Source organism: Archocentrus centrarchus, chromosome 12 (assembly GCF_007364275.1).
Source record: "Archocentrus centrarchus isolate MPI-CPG fArcCen1 chromosome 12, fArcCen1, whole genome shotgun sequence".
In the NCBI taxonomy this organism is placed as follows: Eukaryota; Metazoa; Chordata; class Actinopteri; order Cichliformes; family Cichlidae; genus Archocentrus; species Archocentrus centrarchus.
In genome coordinates this window covers 18725396-18746073 of record NC_044357.1, presented here as the reverse complement: position 1 = coordinate 18746073, position 20678 = coordinate 18725396, and the positions used below count along the sequence as shown (strand labels likewise).

Genomic DNA, 20678 nt, shown 5'->3' with positions numbered 1-20678 from the left:
GGTATTAACATTGAAGAAAGAGCCAAATAAGTATTTTGCTCCTTCATTCAGGTCCTCTTATTTACCACTCCATCCAACACAATTATTATGCATAGAATAAGTGCATAATACTTTCACCATGAGAATAGTGGATCTAAAATGAGGCCAATGCCAACTCACAAAACCTCATGACAGTCCATTAAATTGACATCATTTATTTTTTGTATGATGATTATGATTATACACACCATAACAGGAAATAGACCAAATATAATTTTAACAGCTAATCATAAGAGCTGGTCAGCTGGCAGCGGGTCTCCTGGAAAGATTGTTATCACAACAATTCAAGTTTTATATTGGCATTTAAAATTTGAATGAAATACCCCCTCAAACATTATAGCTTACTATTAACATTGTCATTTAGCCAAAGTGCTCAATTTGGAGGGAACAAAAAAAAAAAAAAAGGAAATTTGGTAGCCAGCTGTGTGTATCCCTTAGAGTCATAATGTCAGGACCTACAGGTATGACTTGTCCTATTCTGCTCTATTGTGGCAGCAACAGAATGGATGCAGCTTATTAAATAATATTTTTTCAGTCTTACTACTTTAAACACAGTGGATTGCAGGGGTGGTAAAAGCTTCGACCATACCGCGGTCAAAGCTTGTTTCAAAAACGGGTTGTGCCGTTGCCGTTGTTGCACCAAAATTCTGGAATGATTGCCCAGATGACTTCAAACAGGCATCAGCTGTGAATGTCTTTAAATCCAAGCTGAAGGCATACCTTTTTTTTTCAAGCTTTTGGAAGCAGATGATCTCTGGAACTGTGGAGAGTGCTTGCTGTGTCATTTTATGTAAATAATGCAAATGTGTGTAATATGAATTTTTAGGAATTCTATTACTTTATTGTAAAGGACTTTGGTTTTAAATGCATTAAACACATGATATTTACTTACTTTTTAAGATCTGGTACTTTTTACTGTGAGAATGACACTCACATACTGCACATAGTTTTAAAAATAGTGTTTTAAAAAAGCAAACATTTTACAGTGTATCTTAATTATAATTTGCCTCTCATTTTTTGTTTCATTCCTGGGGTAATTTCAGGCTTACACATAGCTGGAACAAGACCCAGCAAAACATCTATAAGCAGTATCATATCACAGTATTTTTGAAATTGTTGCCAATCATTTATGTGCTTGCATGTTGTTTTTGCGTTTGCACATACATGAAAGCTAAATTGTAAAACATTCACATTATTAATTCATACATTTATGGTGCAACTGGCATCACAATTGCATCATGGTTAACTGCAGTGTCTGATTTAATTCCCCTTTTTTCTTTCTTTCTTTGTAGCTGCAATGATTCACTTTCCCTTCAAGATGATTAAAGATTTATCAGGTCTTACTCTAAACAATACTGAAAGGGCAAATGTGTAGCTACTGTACTTACTCCCAATGTGAAGATAGATGGTGTCACGCCTCTCACCATGGGGGTTCTGAAAACAGCTGTACAGTCCAGTATGACTCAGATCCACCTCAGTCAGGATCAGTCTGGGACCTTCTAGATGGTGCTGGGCCCTCACATCTGTCCCATTCACCTTCCATGACACCGATGCATCATTGTCCAGGGAGCCACACTGCATGGTGACATCACTGCCTATTCGCCCATACTGGTTCCTAGCAACTAAAAGAGACAGAGAGAAAGATTAAGTGCTGGTGATAGCAACAGCTAATAACAACTGAAATATCTGTGCAGTGTGATTACTGCCCTCTGTGCATGCTGGCTCTTGGCAACTGAATACAGACGGTTAAAATCACGGCATAGTTAAATGAGAATGTGCAAAGCTAAACATAGTCGGTCTTATTGGTTTGTACAAACAAGGAAAAGACTCTTGTTCTTGTTCTTTTTATACTTCTCAAATGATATGTTGGAAAAGAATGCGTTAAATTAAATGTGTGTGTGTTTCTGGACACCAACTCTCGAGATTACATGTAGCTGGAATAAGACGATAAGCTATTTATTCTGTGCGCATGTACACAGAATAAATATTTTCCACTCTTAAGGAACAAAAATTCCACATTTAGAAGTTGCAGGGGTTAGCAGTGGCATCAATCACTTTACTTCGCCCATCTGAGACTACAGTTTAAGTGCCTTAAGGGATATTTTTATAATTCAATTGCATAATGAATTATTATTAAAAACTACTATTTTAACTATTAGAAACTATTCTAATAGTAAATTTTGTGAAACAATGTTCATTCTGGCATATCTTTTCTTTGCCGCCTTTAGGTTTCTATTAACTAACAGCAATGCGAAGTCAGGAAGGCTGTTGGGACTGTGACCTCCAGGGTTAGGGGTTATATGTGAGCCTAATGGGTGTTCTTGCCAGACACTGGGGGTTACTAGCCCCGTTGTGTTGATAAGCCTCATGGGACATGCCGCGACCACAGAGACTGAAGACCTCAGATTAACACTTAACACTGAGGATCAACAGCACAACAAGAAACAACAATACAATATTGATCCCCATCTCTGTAAAAGCCCTCTACTATGAACAAAGGGGGGAAAAAATGCCTCCACTGGCTCTGGATCAAATGCTGTCAAGATCCTTGTCTCGGTCTGATGTCTCTCTCCTTGTCTTCTTCTTTGTGTGTCTGTCCCCACCCACCTTTGTTTCTCACCACAATGCCTTTCATTTTGCAGTTTTTCACTTGAGCTAGCTTCCATCTCTCGATCTACTCAGACATGCTTCTTAACACAGCTGATACAGATGTCAACCCAGTGTTTCATGTATATTTCATGTCCCATAACAGAGACATCTATATTTAATGGGACAAGATCCTTGTCCCAATTAACATTAACCCGACACTGTGTGTACTCTTCGTCTTCTATTCCGTTGTTCATTACCTTTTACTAACCCTTTCTTTCTGTTTTTCATGCCATCTTTCCCCTTTTTATAATATTAGACTTTTTCTTCTGTCCGTCTGAACCGTCTCCATGCTCGCCCTCCAAATTTGCCAAATAATGTGCGTGCATATGCATGTCAGTGGCAAGAAATCACAATTCCTTTGATCTCCGTCTCTGTCAACTTACTTTGAACAAGTTTGTGTGACTTTATTTACATAAAAAGCTATTTGCATCTTAGCATAAAACTTAAAGTTTGACTTTGATGTTAGCTTTGATGCTGATGCTGGCGCTCTGGTGCTTCATGTGACAAGAGAAGAGAAAAGCTTGAATTTTAAGTCAATGGTCATTCACTGCAATTTCTAATCAGCTATTTGCAGAATATACTGTATTGTTATTTGTAACTTGTAGTACTAATTCTGCAAGTTATCAAAGTAAAAGAAGTGATTTAAAGTGTATGCTAAAATTGCTTTGACCACTGGTATTGAGTATTAGTGGAAAGTCATGAATGTCATCCAACTGATTTAATCAGAAAGGAGTATTTATTAGTAGCTGAAAGAAAAGCGAGAGCTCGCCTACTATAATATTTTGCACTTAGCATTACTTTTTCTTGTGAATGTCCATACCCATCTATGTACAGCACTGATTCTTTGACCTCTCCTGTCCCCCCTCAATGCCACATCCAATCCTTCATATCTTCTCGGGTTACATCACTCTTTCATTGCCTCAGTCCTTTCAAATATCCAGTCACATCTCTTGCCTTTTCTCCCTCGCCATCGCTCTGCATTTCATTTTGTCCTCTCACTTCTTCTCGTCTTTCTTCTGTCCTATCAACACTCTCCTCCTCTTCTCACTCTCTGTGTCACTCTCTATCTTTATCGCTCGTCCTCCACCCTTGTCTGTGTGTCACGCTCTGCTATCTGCCTCTATCAATGCCCTGCTTTGAACTTCAACTTGTCCAGCAATAACTGTTGGCTCCCGAGCCACCATGTTGATAATTCACAAACAGTGTGCAATATGTACCAGCTTGGTTTAAGTTATTCACATATTCCATAACACTGTTGTCATCACTTTCCCCTCATCCTGTCTGGCATTCATGTTTCCTGTTTGTCAGTATACGATTTTCGCATATGCTGAAGATGTAAACCATTAAGAGATCACAGAGCTTTCAAAAATGTCCTCAGCTGAGAACTGTCATGTCATGGTCTTATACCAAAAATCAACATGTGATAATGTCTGTGATACCTGTATGTTGTAGTACTACTATCTGCTGTGGGGATGCTAGCTGTTACCTTTGTGTTTGCCTTTGTTTATTCTCACTGTCTCTCTTATCTTGTTCCCCCTCTGTATATCTCATTGATCATCTTTTGCTCTCCCCTCTCCATTACTTTCTCTCCCTCTGACCTTGATACTGCTCACTTACATGCCAGATGAATTGTGGTGAAACTTTAGCATTCATCCATGGTATATCAGTGATCAGTAGTCTATACACATGCCACTCATGCATAATACACCTTATAGCAACAGTGGAAACACAAGCAGATACTTATGATTGCACTCATGTACTCACTCACGCATATGTAGACTGCCCTGCATAATGTCCTCATGCCTCATGGCCATCCAGACAAGCAGGTCTAATAACCATAATGGCATTCAACTCAAGTGCTATTGTTCTCTTGGTAATAGACAGGGCACTTAAAGCGGTGGTAGAACACTGGTTTTCCCTGCTAAATGAGAATATAAACCACACATGTCCTTCACAAAGATTTACTGTTACTAATTTCACTTATTATTATTCTTATTTGGTTTGAAGCCAGTTGAGACTGCCCAAGTATAGAGCTTATAACCACCCTAGAGCCCTTTTGTGAATACCTCCAAAACGTCTCACCTCACAACAAATATTATGCAGTGTTGTAACTTAAAAAGACATCCAATCTGATGAATGAAATTTGTGTAAATTTTCTCTCATTTAACAACATTATATTATGCAATATATAATTCAATGTCATTTCATCTGCTCTTTTTCTTCCTTACCGCCAGCAACACAAACATCAGGTGCTAGCTAAATAATTGACACTGCTACTTAAAAGTAAAACAAACAAAACAGCGAATGCATAATTCAAGTCACATTTTCAATGTTTAAAAAATAATACCACATAGAATATATCTGAAATGCTTGGAAATGTTATGTGGTAAGTTTCTTTCTTTGTGAGTGTGCGCGTGTGTATGTGTGTGCATGCATATACCACATCATCAGGGCCCAAGGGAAGACTAGTTTCTCAACATTTTTTTTTTTCCTTTCTTGCCAGGAAAGTTGAACTTTGCATTAAATCTGAGATTCTGCAGGCCACTTTAAGGCATTGTAGTTCTTATGCAGCCCTGTGACGTTTTCAGTATATTACTGTATCACTATAAAGAGCCAGCATAATGTCATATTTCGGCCTGCAAGACAATCCAGTATTGCTGTCCAGAGGCTATTTAAAGAAAAATGAACACACAATTCACAGAAACCCAAAAGCAGTAAGCTGTAGATTTAGTTCCATGAGTTGTTTACTACCCTGACATGTATCCTCAGTGCTTACCAGCACAGGTAAGGTGCACATACACAAATGCACATAGGCAGATTAACGTATAGTGATATACTGTATATGCATATACACGAGCATGTGTACATAAACCTGCACAACTGCATGCACATAACACTAACCGTGTAACACTATGAGATTGTAACAGTACAATAACCATTTAAGAAACTATCAGAGCTGTTATAGAATTATTTTCCGATTCATAGAGGAATATAAAATGAATTTTTAAATCCAACATGCAGTTGAAAAGGAAAGGAGCTATGTATGCACAGCTGAGATTCTAAGCCTGGTTGCCTTTTGTAACATTATGGATAAGCTAATGTATGTGGTATGATAGCCATCAATTGTCATATGAAACTACTATACCACAATCCTATTTCATACACATTTTAATAAACATAATGTTACACAGTGCACATGAAACATGACCTCACATTACATTGTGCACTCGGGATACACACACACACACACACACACACACACACACACACACACACATATATGTGCAGTGTTTGGCTTCAAAATTTCAAGCCAAAGTCAAGGTAAGCACATATGTAGTTAAGATTAAGAATATGGAGTCAGTGGAAGAGAAAAAAAAAAAAAAAAAAAAAAGGAGATAAATCGAGAAAAGAATTGAAACTGATGGTTTAAAATAGAGGGAAAGAAGTCAGGGGAGATGGAGACACAGAGACTGTTGTGTTGATTGCTTTATGTGAAATTGCTTTTGTGTGGAGTGACACCTTATAAATTCTTGTCTTTATTCCTTCCACAATGATTAATAGTTATTTGACCAGAAAGCTCAATTAAGGGCAAATTATCATTAGACTTGTGCCAATGAGGATATTTGTGAATAAGAGCAGCCGTGCTGTTTGATTAGCTGATTAAACACAGCTAGAATTACTTGTTCAAATATCAAGTTCCAGTGTTATACCTTTCTAATGCTCTGCTGTCAAACATCTTTGGATGAAGTGCAGTCATTGACTTAGAGGATGAACTTGGCATCTGAGCTGGAGAAGGGTTTCAAATAATTGGATTCTGCAACTGTGGTTCAGAGGTTACAGGCTAAAATGAACTAATGCTGTATGTAAAAGACTTGCGGCACCTTGGCAAACATATGCCACAAAAGTACAACTTTTAAAATTTGATTTTGATTTGCATGTATTTGTAATTAAAGTTTAACAGTGTTTGATGAGCAGTGTTGATCAGCTTACACAGTATGGAAAAGGGTTATTGAGATATGCTTTGAAGTGAACTCAATTTGATATATGCTCCAAGCTGGTGGAGCAGCAGCCCTATTGAGACACACACAAATTCTTGCAGGTAAACAGCCCGACATTGTCACAGACTCATACGCACAGATGCATGTAGTAACCAAAGCTACAAACCATTAAACCATCATGATGAATTTTGATTGTGGTGAACCAACTCTGTAAGCATGCGTGAGCATGTTTGCATTTCATTACACAGACTATCTTTCCCTCACATGTATGAGGATGTGGCTCTATCATTCTGTATCTATGGCTTCACTTGTGCACACATGTGTATTTTTAAAGTGTGTGTCTGTGAGTAACCAGCTGTAAGTTATGATCTGACTGCACAGCAGCGGCGTGAAATGAAATTGAAGTTCAGCGCTGGCATTCTGATTTACCATCTCAAAGAGTTATATTCTCCGTGTTTGTGTGTCCGCAACAATGCGCACTTGTGCGAGTTGTATTTTTCCTGTGACGATGTGTAGTTCTCCATGTACACGCGACCCTCTTTGTGGATTCATTGCCATGTACATATCAGACTGTGTGACTCTGTCACTTTCCAGTCAGGCTGTAACTCACTAGAACATTTATCAGTGAATCGCATTTGTATGCCTAAGGGGAGCCATGCCTTTTGAAAGTCCAACAGTAAAATGTTGGATTGGCTGACACACAGAGATAGAGCCCAGGAGAATTATCAGTTTAGGTTGAAAAGATCAAATTTTTTTTAGTCGGTGGCTGCACATGCTGATGCTGCCTGGGCCAATTCTACTGATATAGAGAAATAAAATGCACACAGCCCAGCAGTGATTGGAAGAATAGTGGCTATCGATCTTATTTTCAGAGGAGACAGACTAGCATGTCTGACAGGAGCTCAGATTTGCTTAAAAATCTGTGCTGACTTTCCAGTGCATCTTCTTGAATATGCATTTCAAATTTAATGTTAGAAGTTTTTCTTCATCAGAGAAGCTACTTTTCAGATCAATTTTGCAATATGCATTTTTTCACATTTTTCATTTTTCACAAAAACGCACACTTCTATATTGTATTTCCATCATATGTCAGCTTTAGAAGAAGAGCATTAAAAAGTAGCTTCACTGAGCTGCCAGTTTACTTAAATTTATTATACTGTTATAAGTCAGATAAACCGTAATTTACTAAATTTGGTCCTGATAGGTAGCATAAGCATACACAATAAATTATTTATGATTTTACACATGGGTTATTCATGGCTGATTGGGCTGTTGCTCAGGGCCCTCTGATCCACCACCCTTTCTCCACTTTTGGCCTTCACTCGTCTTTGTATTGGACCCTTGTGAGCTCAGGCTCTGAGTTATCAAAATCATTTCCACAATTATTTCATATTATTACACAGCCTCAAGCCGTAGATTTCTTATTTCTTTGCAAATAATGTTCAAAAGTGCAAAAAAAAGTCAATTTTTTATATGGAAAAAATCTCTAAAGCTGAAATAATAAAATAATACTGGGAGAAGTCAGAAGGTTAGCCTTTAATGATGTGATTATATATTTTAAACAGAGAACGGCCAAAAAGTTATGTTATTTTAACATTCACTTCAAGTGGATGTTATATTGCATTTCCTCTTGCCACAGACACCCGTGTGTCTAAAAATGTTTTGTAATGAGAACAGGCCAAATAAAAGGCTAACACATTTCAAAACTGGAAGTAAACTCACACCACTTTTGGCTTTACAGCATGTTTATTTACAAAATTATTATCAAGGTTGCTATCGCAGTCTGCAGAGCTGACAGTGATAGCAGCTTTGCAAAGTCTGGAGCAAAATTGTTTATTTGCAGTGGAAAGAAGCTACAGCACTTTATTTCAACTACAAGCACTCTCTTCAGATTATATCAAACACATATAAACCGTGGATACTGTTTATTAAAAGAAGCAGTTCCAAAAAATAAAACAACTACTTTCTGTGAGAGTTTGTCAGAGATATCACTAATAGTGATATGAATCAGTTTATTGTCTGTTTGGTGGCACAAAAAAATGCAAATTATGGCCACACCAATTTAACCCTTTTGGTCACTGCCTACACAATCCTGTACATCACTTTCTATAGTTATATATTTCTCTGTAATATTACTTTTCAGACATCTCCTACCTAAAAAGATTATGTAGACAGAAGATGAATTTCTTTGCACCAAATTTGCTGTGGTGTGACCAAAGGGGATAACCACCTGCCGAATGCTACCTACCTCCCTCGAGAAACAAAGGCAGCTCGCAACTGACTGTTGAAGGTGCCTGGTCTCAGCACCAACAAGATGCCCCTGTTCCATCAACACCTTCAAGCTCAAGTGAAATTTGCAGCCAAATGATTTCTAGAGAAATATTGAGCTATTTCTTTACAGCGAGATGAGGTATGTTGTAGAAGTAAAGTTGTGACTTTCAAACGTAAAAACACTGAACCAACTGTTAAGCATGGTGGTGGTAGCATCATGCTTTGGGCATGCTTGGACACGACAGTGTTCCAACAGGAAAATGATCCCACACATACATCAAAAATGGCTTTGGGATGGATAAAGCAGGCTAACATTACGCTTCTCGAATGAACCTCCCAAAGCCCTGATGTCAACCCTATTGAAAATTTGTCCACTATGCTTTAAACCAGGGATCCTCAAATCCAGGCGCCAAGGGCCGGTGTCCTGCAGGTTTTAGATGTGTCCCTGATCCAACACACCTGACTCAAATGGCTGAATTACCTCGTCAGTATGGAGTCAAGTTCTCCAAAGACCTGCTAATGACTTCTATATTTGACTCAGGTGTGTAGAAGCAGAGACACATCTAAAACCTGCAGGACACCGGCCCTTGAAGCCTTGATTTGAAGATCCTTGCTTTAAACCCTGGTCCACACCAGGAAATCAACAATTTGGCTAAGAAGAGTGGTCAAATATCCAGCTAGATTTATGCCAAAAGCTTATTGATGGCTACCAAAAACATCTGGTTGAGATGCAACTTGCTAAGGGACATTTACCCAAATGTTAGTGGGGGTGTATGCATATATTTGAGCCTGTAGGCATACATTTGAACCTGTGTGGTTCAAAGAGAAAATCGAAAATAAATTCAAACCAGTGCACCCGATTCTTGTTTTTTTTTAAAGTCATTAAAGATGCATGCCATGCAACCACTTCAATGTGGAAAAAGAACAGTTCAAAGAAATTATTAAAAGTCCCAAATTACCGTAACATTTGTGCTCATGAGTGTATGTAAATTTTTGACCGGAGCTGTATATTGTGCATCTGCAGATAATTCACACAGCTACTGTTTTCTAATCATTTTCACAGGCACGTTGAAGTCTTCTTGCCTCAGTCAGCACAGACTGTTCAGTGGCACAGCTGGTTAGGCAGGGTCCTCCCTTAGATGTTTTGTGGGGTATGACACAGCAAAATGCTAAATCCCCCTGGCAATTTATAAGAGAGAGATCTGATTAACTGCTGTATGACATAATAACTATCAGCAATAAACTGCTGTTGGCACTTTCACGGTCATGCACATATTAATGCGCTGATACAGATGCACTGTTGATACAGACCCATGTGCACTTTTCTCACACATGCATACAGGCCACAGAGGCACCAAAAAAATCCAAGCACACTTGTACAGAAGTATGCATGAACATGCAACTTCTGCACCCACAGACACGCTCTCACACTTACACTTCCTCCGCAAACATCTTGGAATGAAGTTATCACTTTATCCTCTCCTGTCTCTCTTTCCCACGGAGAGCTTAACATTCACTCGCTCTCTGCATTTGCCTCTCCTTTCATGTGAACACTGAGGCAGCTGCAGCTGTGTAAGTGTTTGTATGTGAGTGTGTATGCGTGTTTTCTGTGCATGTCTGTCTATGAGTCAGGGCACCAATGCTCAAATAAATCCACTTCCTGTTTCCTGCCATCTTATCTTGGCCCCACTGCACATGTAAACGTACAGTGTTGGAGTGTTTATGTGTGTCAGCCTGTTCATTGCCCATCATCCGGCTTGCCAAAGCCACTGGAGAAGACAGGAAGATTTGCAGGCAACCGGGTTAATTGATACTTCACATTTTAGACGGTTATGTTCTGGGAGGAACTTGGGAGCCAGAGAGTATAAGTGGGGTGTGTAAAAAAGGAGAGGAAATGCAGGGAAAGAGAAATGGAACGGGTGGTGACGAGGAGAGAGATGTTAGATGGAAAACAGTACAGCACAGGAGGGTGGACGAATTGTTGAGACTGAGTAGGGCAGTTAATATTTTACAAGCCTGGATTAGAGAGGTCATGAAATGAGGAATGGGAGAAAGATTCCTGAGAGTCAGCTTCAGGGATAAGAGGGGAAAGGAGTGGGACAGCTGGATAACACTGCTTTGATCAAAAACATCTGTAGGTTTTGCGGTACAGAAAGAAAAAAACACTGAGTGGTGGGAAGAAAGAGTTTTAAAAAAGGATGAATCATGTTAGTAAATTCTGGGTGACCATACAGCCAGAAGCACTTCACTGCACCTTGGCAATTGATTCTACAAGTTTAGCTTATTCAGTGATAGAACATAATTTCTCCAAATGGCATGATTACCTCATTTGGTGTTTAGTTGATGGTGGTATTGAATGCTGTCGAAGACATCAATCCAAATTCTTAAATAGGTGTTCAGTTAGGTTGAAATATTCAACTAACCCTCCCCTCTAGGATCAAATTCAATTCAGTTTTAAATCAGATTGTTCATGGTTCTCATTGACAATTGAATTTATTTCCCTACAGTTACTTATTTTAGTGTAATTCCAAAGTTAAGGTGATGGGATTAAAATTAGTCTTAAGGGATGATATACAAGCAATATAGCATTAAGAGCAATATCAGTGGCAGCATGGTAACATTAGATAAGGGGGAAGAGATTTTTATTATCTGTTTTAATAATTAAGTGTGTATCTAATAAATATTTCGTTTTGCTTCCCTTTGGCAAGACTGAATAATGATAATGGTAATCAGACATAAGCCAGCAGAATCCTCCCTTACAGTCCTAATCTTAATGGTTAATAACATAGCTAACATAACCCAAGTCTTCCCCGAGAGCCAAACTCCGAAGGTCAGTGCTAATGCCAAGCCATTCATTTATTAAAACCAATTGGGGAAATATAGACAGAGGGGAAGAGTGAGAGTAAAACAAAGATAAGGGGAAAGAGAATATGAAGATGGGGGTGATAAAATGGACAGAGAGAGAAAGAGACAACGAGAGAGAGAGAGAGAGAGAGAGAGAGAGAGAGAGAGAGAGAGAGAGAGAGGAAAATAACAGCAGAACAAAGAAGGTCAAACCAAAGAGTAAAGGATCGAGGAAACGGGACATGTTGTAAGTTAGCAAGAGAATGAAACACAGTATGAAGTGAAAAGAGAGGTGAAGGGCAGATAGAGGAGGAAAGGGTTTCGGATGGAGAAGACAAGGGGAGGGGGATGGATAGAGAAATGACCGTCTTAATTAATGGACTGTAATATATGACAAAATTTCTGAGTTCCAAGATAATATCAGAAAAAAAATTACTGCCTTCATCACTGGCACACTGTGCAAATATACCATGACCTTGACAAGGGAACTAAAGTGGCATGGAAATTTTAACTAAAACTGCATAGCATGTGATAAATAGTTATGATAGCTCCACCCATTTCCTCTGTGGTGCAGAAACAAGGTCATCTATCTATCTATCTATCTATCTATCTATCTATCTATCTATCTATCTATCTATCTATCTATCTATCTATCTATTCATTCTTTGTATGGATATTTGGCATTAGGTAAACACAGGAAACAACTGGCTTTGTAGATGACATTTTTATAGAACATTTTCCAGGTTCTGATCACCCGAGTGGTTAAACCTCTACTGTATTTACAGATTTATGGTAGAAAATCTTGTCATACTGTATGTGAGTCAGCTGTATCCTTCACTCTCATTGGCAGATGCTTCAATTGCTCACCTGAGAGTGGGGAAAGGTTTAACTCAGGCCCCACTCACTTTATGTTGCCAATGGCTAATTTGCCCTTCCTCACTTACAGTTGATGAATGTCATTGACTTTCTGTGGTCTCTGGTTACCACATCACTGCTCATCACTTGTCACGTGGACGCCCCTCAACATCTCATGACAGCAACAAAATATCTAAGTTTCTAATGGGTGTCTAATTAAATTTAAAAATTCTAACTTGATGTACAGCAATTTATGCTCATATATTGTTCTACGTTGAAATTTATTGCCACAAAATAAATAACTTGATGACAGATTGTACTGCAAGAAATAAAGATTATGGGGCATTAGAGAGATGTCTTAATATCCGCCTGAAACCCCTGTCCTGGGATACATAATACTTAAATGGTTTAAAAATTCTTTTCAGTTAAACCTTGGCTATAATCTGCTCCTAAGCAGGTGCATTACTTTGGTGGCTCAACATTATTTCTGGCCTCCTTGAAGTGAGAGGACCTAGTGCATTTTCCAAGAGATTGTGAAAACTGTAGTGCATTATTAAATAAATAAATAAATAAACACCAGAGTGCAAATGAATGCACTTGGGTACCTTTTTTTTTTTTTTCTTTCCTAGTTTTTTTGTTGGTAAGTTGAAAATTAAAGATGAAGGTATAAGTGTGAATGATTATTTCTACTCTCCATACTAGCTACATAGTCAAATAAAAAAATTTTTTGCAGCATGTTGAAAAGTTTGACTTGTGGAAACTTTCTTTGGCTGAAGAATGAAAATTTGGTTTTGGGATAAATTGTTACTATTAATAACAGCATACCTGTAAATACTGAAACATCAAACAGAATATTTTTGCAGGTGGAATTCATATAAGTTATTTCTGTCCTGCTGCTGAACTCCAGTGGGCAGTAGCTGCCACTGAGCCATCAATCACCTAACTCTTGGAACAGCAATCAGCCTAGTTTGTCAAGCTGTTGCTGTGGGAGCTAAATGGGGCATGGGCGCAACTCCACCACACAACAGGAGGGCTTCCAGCATTATTTTCATTGTTATTTGAGTCAGCAATCAAAGAACTGCCATTCCAAGTGGAACTGGGGGCTATGTCATTGTCGCGACAGAGATTCCTTGAAATTCAAGAATGATTTCTTTCCATGGTTGTGTGAGTACAGTGTTCGCTGTGTGACTGGTTTCCAAGTACTGGTGAGTACCGAGGGACCTGCACATGAGTAGTTCTGAAGCTGCAATCAATCATGTGTGACTGTGGAAATGTAACAAACACAGCAGACAATGCACGCAGAGGCTGTGCACACTAATGTGCACAGAATCAATGACTCGCACACACAGACTTACACACCCACATAATAAAAAGTGTGCATGAGTGCATGTCCTCCTGCTCCTTTTTTTCTTCTTTGTCTCTGATTCTTTAGATAAGTGCATGAAAATACACAACAAGCAAGGTGTGAAAGGAAAGGAGCTGCTGTCAAGTTCAGCGGCTGCAAAGCACATCGCCATCTGTAATCCGAGCAGCTGAGGAAGCACAGATTACTACTCAGTCTCCTGAGCTTCAGCTGGCATGCAATGAAGGACTGAAAAAAGATGTAAAACAAATAACTTTAGAAGAACCCACTGGTGCAAACACACAGATTTATTTGAACTGGGGCAAATCCTTGGGTGTTGCTGCTCTGTCCTTGACGCCAAAGTTTACTTACAGTTTCACGCTCATCATTTGTCAGAGGAAGACTAATGATGCTGAACATAACATTTGCTACAATGAAAATCATTATCAGCAAATAATTTCCCCTGATAGCCCTGCCTCTCGTTCCAGTAGTGCTCATAAATACTTGGCTTTAAAGGCTAGATTTGACATGGAGTGGGGAATACCCATTCTACTATGCTCAGTTATTGTGAGTTCAAAGGAATTTAGGTTAATTAATGCAGCAGCTTACAATCCTGATTAGAAATAATGACCTAAGTGATCATAAGATCAAAGTTAGTCTCCTAAATAAAAAACAACGAGCATTTTGTTTTGTTTAAGACATCATTTAAGGGAAAAAAATAGCAAACAATTTGAGTAAGATAGTTTCTGAAATTTGCATCTAACAGTGAATATAGGCGTGAAAACAGGAAATTGCAGCTTAGGCCTCCGTGACAAACACGATCAGCATAGAAGAAGAGATTACAATAAAAAAATATATTGTTCTGTAGCTGTGTTTGTATCTTTGTGCACGTTTTCTAGTTTCAGTGTGCGTACCTTCAAGTAAGGACATATGCTGTGCACACAAACATGCAAATATGTGTGGACACATTTACACACAAAAAATATAATAATTTGTATCCTTTGTTCTTCTAAAGGGTTGTCAAGACAATTTATTTGACTATACTATGTGTAAAGCCTGATCTTGACACCTGCCCCTTGAGCTTGTTATCTAACCAGACCCTTGTATTCCCTTCTCATGTCTCTGTCTTTGATCCTGGTTTTTCTGTTACCTCTCCCTTCCTTGTAATCTCTTGTATAAATAGTATGCTTGTAGATTGTCCTGGGTCAGCTTACGCTCCCAGATTCACTCTCTGGGTTAGTTAATACTGGAATATTTAATAAACACATAATCACAGCAAACCCTGAGAAACAGGACTACAACAAACTTTAAACAAACAAAAAAGCTATTTAGTCTTATTTTACTTTCATTGAGTTTGAATCCTTGCGCATTATATTTGAACAAACTCCAAACTTCAAAAAAGCATTTGCACCTCTTTCTCCCTATAAAGCTATATGGGAATTAATTAAAATATGCTCCCTCTTGCACTAAAAATAATCTGTACAGTGTGTAGACAGCAGATCTGGTGAAAAAGTGCAGACCAGATGGTCAATAACAAGCGGAAAGAAGTGCCCAGGGTAGACACAGCCAAAATCAATGGACTTCTACCTTAATGACCCAAAAGTCAGTCCTTTTTTTTTTTTCCCTCTTCTTCTTTGTTCCTTTCTCCCTCCTATTTTAGACAGGTGGCTTGGTACTGCACATGAGTCAAAGCCAGTGCACATCCACTTTGCCATTTTTTTCTGTTTTAGATGTTGAAACTGAAAAAAAGCAGGGACAAAGTGCTGACAATCATAGCTCAAAATAAAGGCAATATATACACAGATGGTTAAAAGTCTGTTACTCAAATTAACCTCCATTTGTACTTTTATTGTCTCTCTGTCCCTCTTTATGATAAACACACAATCACACACTCGTGCTCACTCGTAGCCACAGACAGGTCAGCCTTTTTTTTTTTTTTTTTTGCCACAGACTGTGAAACCACAAAAATGCAGAAATGTCAGAGCTGTAACAACAGGACAGCCAAATGGGAGAAATTAAGAGGCTTTGTTGGTGCTTTGAAGGAATGTCAAAACACATGTTATGGATGAGTGTGTGCAGTGAGGGCACACACTCATAAAAAAAGAAAGAAAGTAAGCAAGACAGAAATGCAAAAACAAAGCTAATGCAAAGGTTTAGTGCAAACTTATTGTTGTAGCGATACAGTACTGATAGTGTGTATTTCTCATGCCATGTATCCACAGAGCAAGTATTAAAACCTACAGATAACACACACAGCACACTCGTCTGTTGGCACACAGATGTGCAAAGAAACTTCATGTGTGAATACTTGCAAAAATAAAAAGCATATGCACGCACACGCACACACACACACACACACACACACACACACACACACACGCGCACACACAAGTTTGGTTATAGGGCCCTATGTTTAAGCAATAAGCTGTTCTGAAGTCTGGCTATAATGACATCCAGGTATGTTTGCTCTTCATTTTACACGGCTCATCGAAGCTCCAAACAGGGTATCAGGAGAAGGAGGGCAACTCTGGGTTTGTGTGTGTATGTGTGGTTCAAATGTGCTTTTCTGTACACACAGCGATGACTATGCCCTTGTGCACATATTTATGGCAGTGTGCACTTGGACACTGTTTTGATGATGTGTGCACTGACTATAGTTTGTCGTTTTGTGTATGTGTGTGTGTGTGTGTATACATACATAGAGATGACATTCCAGTAGCTTTTCCTCTTTGCCTCCAAACTCTCCTCTCATTAAAAACAGACCTCCCTACTCTGTTTTCTCTTTCTTACTCTCACACAAATAATGCATCCCTCACTCAGCCTGCTCCCCCCTTATTGAAAGCACAAGTAAGACAAAAGTGTGCATGCTCACCCTTTCCTCCATTAATGCTGATTGAATTTATTCATTTAAAACAGTGTTGGGTGTAATGTGTTCTAAGGTTATTACTGTAATCACACTACCTTTTTTAGTGAAGCAGTAATGTAATGCATTACTGTAATAAATTCAATGATTACAGTTTTGAAATTACAATTACATTGTTACTTGAGTTACAAAGCTTCTTCAGTTATCTGCACATCATCTGGATAGAAAGGGTAAAAAACCTGCACCTGCACCGCAATCAGTTGATTTCAGTTTGTGTGCAGGGAGGAGGGACATAGTGGGGCGGTCTACAGTTTTTGAGGAATGGAGATATGAACTTTTATTCTTTATTGCAGAAAAGGACAAGAGTGTGGTGGCAAATTGTGTCCAGGACAGAAACAACTGCTTTATACTGCTAACACAACTTTGGCTCATTGCAAGAGTCTGCACAGACATCGTATTAACGCAAAGCTAGCAAAGTAGCCAGAATGATGTTAAAATGGAGTGCATGCTGACCCCAGCCCAGCGGTCAGACCCTGAACATCTACAAGTTGTTGGTGGTGGTAGTGGTGGTGGCAGTGACCACACATAATAACCTTGGTACTTTGGCAAAGCATTACTGGAGTGGATTCATTCAAAATTGAAAACAACAAAGTGATATTTTCCAGTTAGTAAAGTTTATCAACGCTTTGATCAATTAGGCTGTAACCATGGTCTATGTAAATAAATCTTTGGACCTTTGAAACATTATTTTTTCCAAACTCTGTACGTACCCAGAAGTCTGGGCATACACATTCATCTGTTCAAAAGCATTTACACACTCTAGCTCAATACATGTGTTAATCTCATAGTTGAAGACAGGAGTATTCAAAACATCCATTTCTTTGAGCACACATGCGCTTGGATGTTTCACCTTTCCATTCTGGGCACGAATGCATCTGGCTAGAAATGAGGTCTGGCTGTGAGTCACAAGGTTTCCTCTAAAAATGAAACAATCCATCATTTTAAAATACATGAAAATCACAAGCAACAAATTTGAAGCCGTAATATTTTTCTGCTCAGCATGAAGTTATGCGAGATATGTAAAGTCCCTTTTCATGCTGGAATATCAATACACTCTCATGAATGAGTGTCAAATAATTGATCAGCAGTGAACTTCAGAACTGACATTTTTAAAACTTAACTTCCCACAACGAATATCGCAGACGTTAACCACAAAACGTTAAACACCTTGAAGCCATGAAGCACGGCTGACGACAAATAAACATTCAAAACTCTAAATAATAAGAGGCGGGTGTGACACGTGTCATAAACGTGGTATAAATTTGACAGAAAGGTTTTGTAATTTTAGTGACCAAAGTCCGCTTGCTGTTTTGTTTTTATGAATTTAACAGGAAATGTTTGTAAAAACAAAGACTGCATGAGCTGCTCTGTTTGAACACTAATTGCTCCAATTTGCGCAGCACTCTGAAAAGTCAAACGCTCTCACCAGTTGTGTGAGCTGTTTTGTTTCTATTGTGATCATTGACAGTTAAATGAGGCAGTTAGCACTAAGGTTAGAAGTCAGAGGAGCCCCACAAAGACAAGAAATTACACGTCTGAGCTGCTGAGCTACATTCTCATAGGTGATAAAATATCTTTTCTATTAATGTATTTCAGGCAGATGTCGGAGTGTGTAAAAGTCAAAAATAAAATATGTGACCTTTCTCCTGAAGTAACTCACAACCTTCTGAGAAAATAAGTATAATGTATGAGAGGGAAAGCAAAGGATGCAGGAAGCGGCAAAAATAGAAGAAGATGTGGGGAGAGAAGGGGAGTGCATTTCATAAATATACTTGCGCAATAAAAAGGAAGCAGATGCCATGATATCCATCTAACAGCAATGAAGTTCATAACATTAAGCATGAAGAAATACAAGTTGATGTAATTAAGATGAAAACTTTTCCTCTATTTTATTTAATTTAGCCTAAGAACAACTTTGACAAACTTTTTAAATTAAGATTTTTTTGTTGTTGTTCCATTACTAAAATCTTTTGATTTAAATATAGTCACCACCATCATCATATTGTTTCCTTGTGGACCTCTGCACCTTTCCAGCAAATTTAGATTTGCACTTCTGTTATTGCGCCAGGAACACGAACACGTGCAGACAGCACACACGTGCCAAAATGACCCATCTTACATACTGAGGATCAACACTGGTTATCTGAACTTGAATCAAAAAAGAAAAAAATAATAATAATTTAAAAACGCAATCTTCAGCAGAGGAGGCCAGAATGTCTAAGCAGTCTATCAGGTCAGGTCTTTTTTTCCAGCTTTCACCAGTTTGTGCGCTGTGAATTCATCCCTGGGGTCACCCTGTTAACATGAAGCTCTTCTGTAACATTCTGAGGCAATTAAGGGAAAACATTTGATGTAAACACACACAACTGCGGGGCCAAACCAACACAATCTTCACTTGCTTCACCAGATTTGGCTCCCTACCACTTTGCCCTTTTCCCAAATTTATATTTAAGTTGCAGGCTTGGCATTTTGACATAGAGAAGGAGATCCAGCACACACTGGAAATACACAAATCAAAGTGGTCGGAACAGAGCATCTAGGGAATGGTTTAAAAATGGTAGCAGTACTGCAAGCAGAGTATCTCATTTAAAATTGTTTATTTATTTATGAGTAAATCTGGCTTTTGGATTTCAGCGCTGGCAAGCCAATCCCAATCCAAATTCCCTACACATTCTCACACTGACCTATGGCTATAGACTGACTGTAGAAATTCCAGTTTCCATCAGAGATGAACTCCTATAAACACAAACAGAGGTACCTTTGCAGAGTTTATGAAAGATGGAACAGCTTTGCCTCAATTCATCACTGCTTATGCTCTGTGTGTGTTGATATAAATCTGTTTCTGTGGTGTGTGTGTGTGTGTGTGTGTGTGTGTGTGTGTGTGTGTGCGTGTGTGTGTGTGTGTGTGTGTGTGTGTGTGAATGCACAATATGTGAGAAAAAAGGTAGAGAGCACAACAACAGAAGAGTGAATTCTACTGCTACTAGATTACCGTGTGTGTGTGTGCGTGTGTGTGTGTGTGTGTGTGCGCAAACAGCTGTGATAAATATGGTGTGTTGTCAACCTGACAAATCAGACCCTATGCAATGTTGCTGAAGAAATGTACTGGGCACAGATTGTGTGTGTGTGTGAGTAGGTGTGTGTGTAGATGATTGTGTGTCTAAGAGTTAAAGAGTTGGAGTGTGTTCTCATTTGGATTTGTCATCATTTGTCTGTTCTCTAGTAATATTTTGTTATCTTAATTATAGTGTCAGTTTAATATTCTGAGGTATGTGAATTGTCTTCTTCTTTTATGTTGCCTGAATGTGACCACCTCCTTTAGGAACTGCCTTTTTTTTAGGAAGCCAGGTATGTTTGAAGATGTCTGAGTTGTGTTTAAAAAAAATGCTGTTCAAATAGAAACAAATAAGTATTTGTTTTTGAAGTATTTCATTATAATTTTGTAAGTGCTTAAGTTAATAATTAAGCAAGCTGACCAGCAGTGAATATTTTGCCAACTTTTTGAACTTGGCGGCTTTTGATACTGTATAACTTTTAGTTTTTTTACTTTGGAATTTATAGGAACCAGATAAATCCATGTAGCTCTGTAGCAGTGTAAAGCAGATGAAACTGAGACCTGACACATACGTCCTCCTCTCATTATGTCACTATCAACACAGTGTTGATATGTTTTCGAGAAGAGAGATAAAAGTTAAATGAAATCCAAACTGAACAAGAGCTACATGAACAGAACTGTAGCCCAAAACTGTGTATTGAA

At 38.5% G+C, this 20678-nt stretch overlaps 1 protein-coding gene across 1 annotated transcript in view; it reads right to left on the bottom strand.

Annotated features, from left to right (window-relative positions):
* Positions 1-20678, bottom strand: part of cntfr (ciliary neurotrophic factor receptor) — a 222741-nt gene that overhangs the window by 98275 nt on the left and 103788 nt on the right. Inside the window, exon 4 of the mRNA XM_030742634.1 lies at positions 1428-1661. Coding sequence (XP_030598494.1) covers positions 1428-1661 — 234 coding nt within the window. The remainder of the gene's footprint in view (positions 1-1427; positions 1662-20678) is intronic.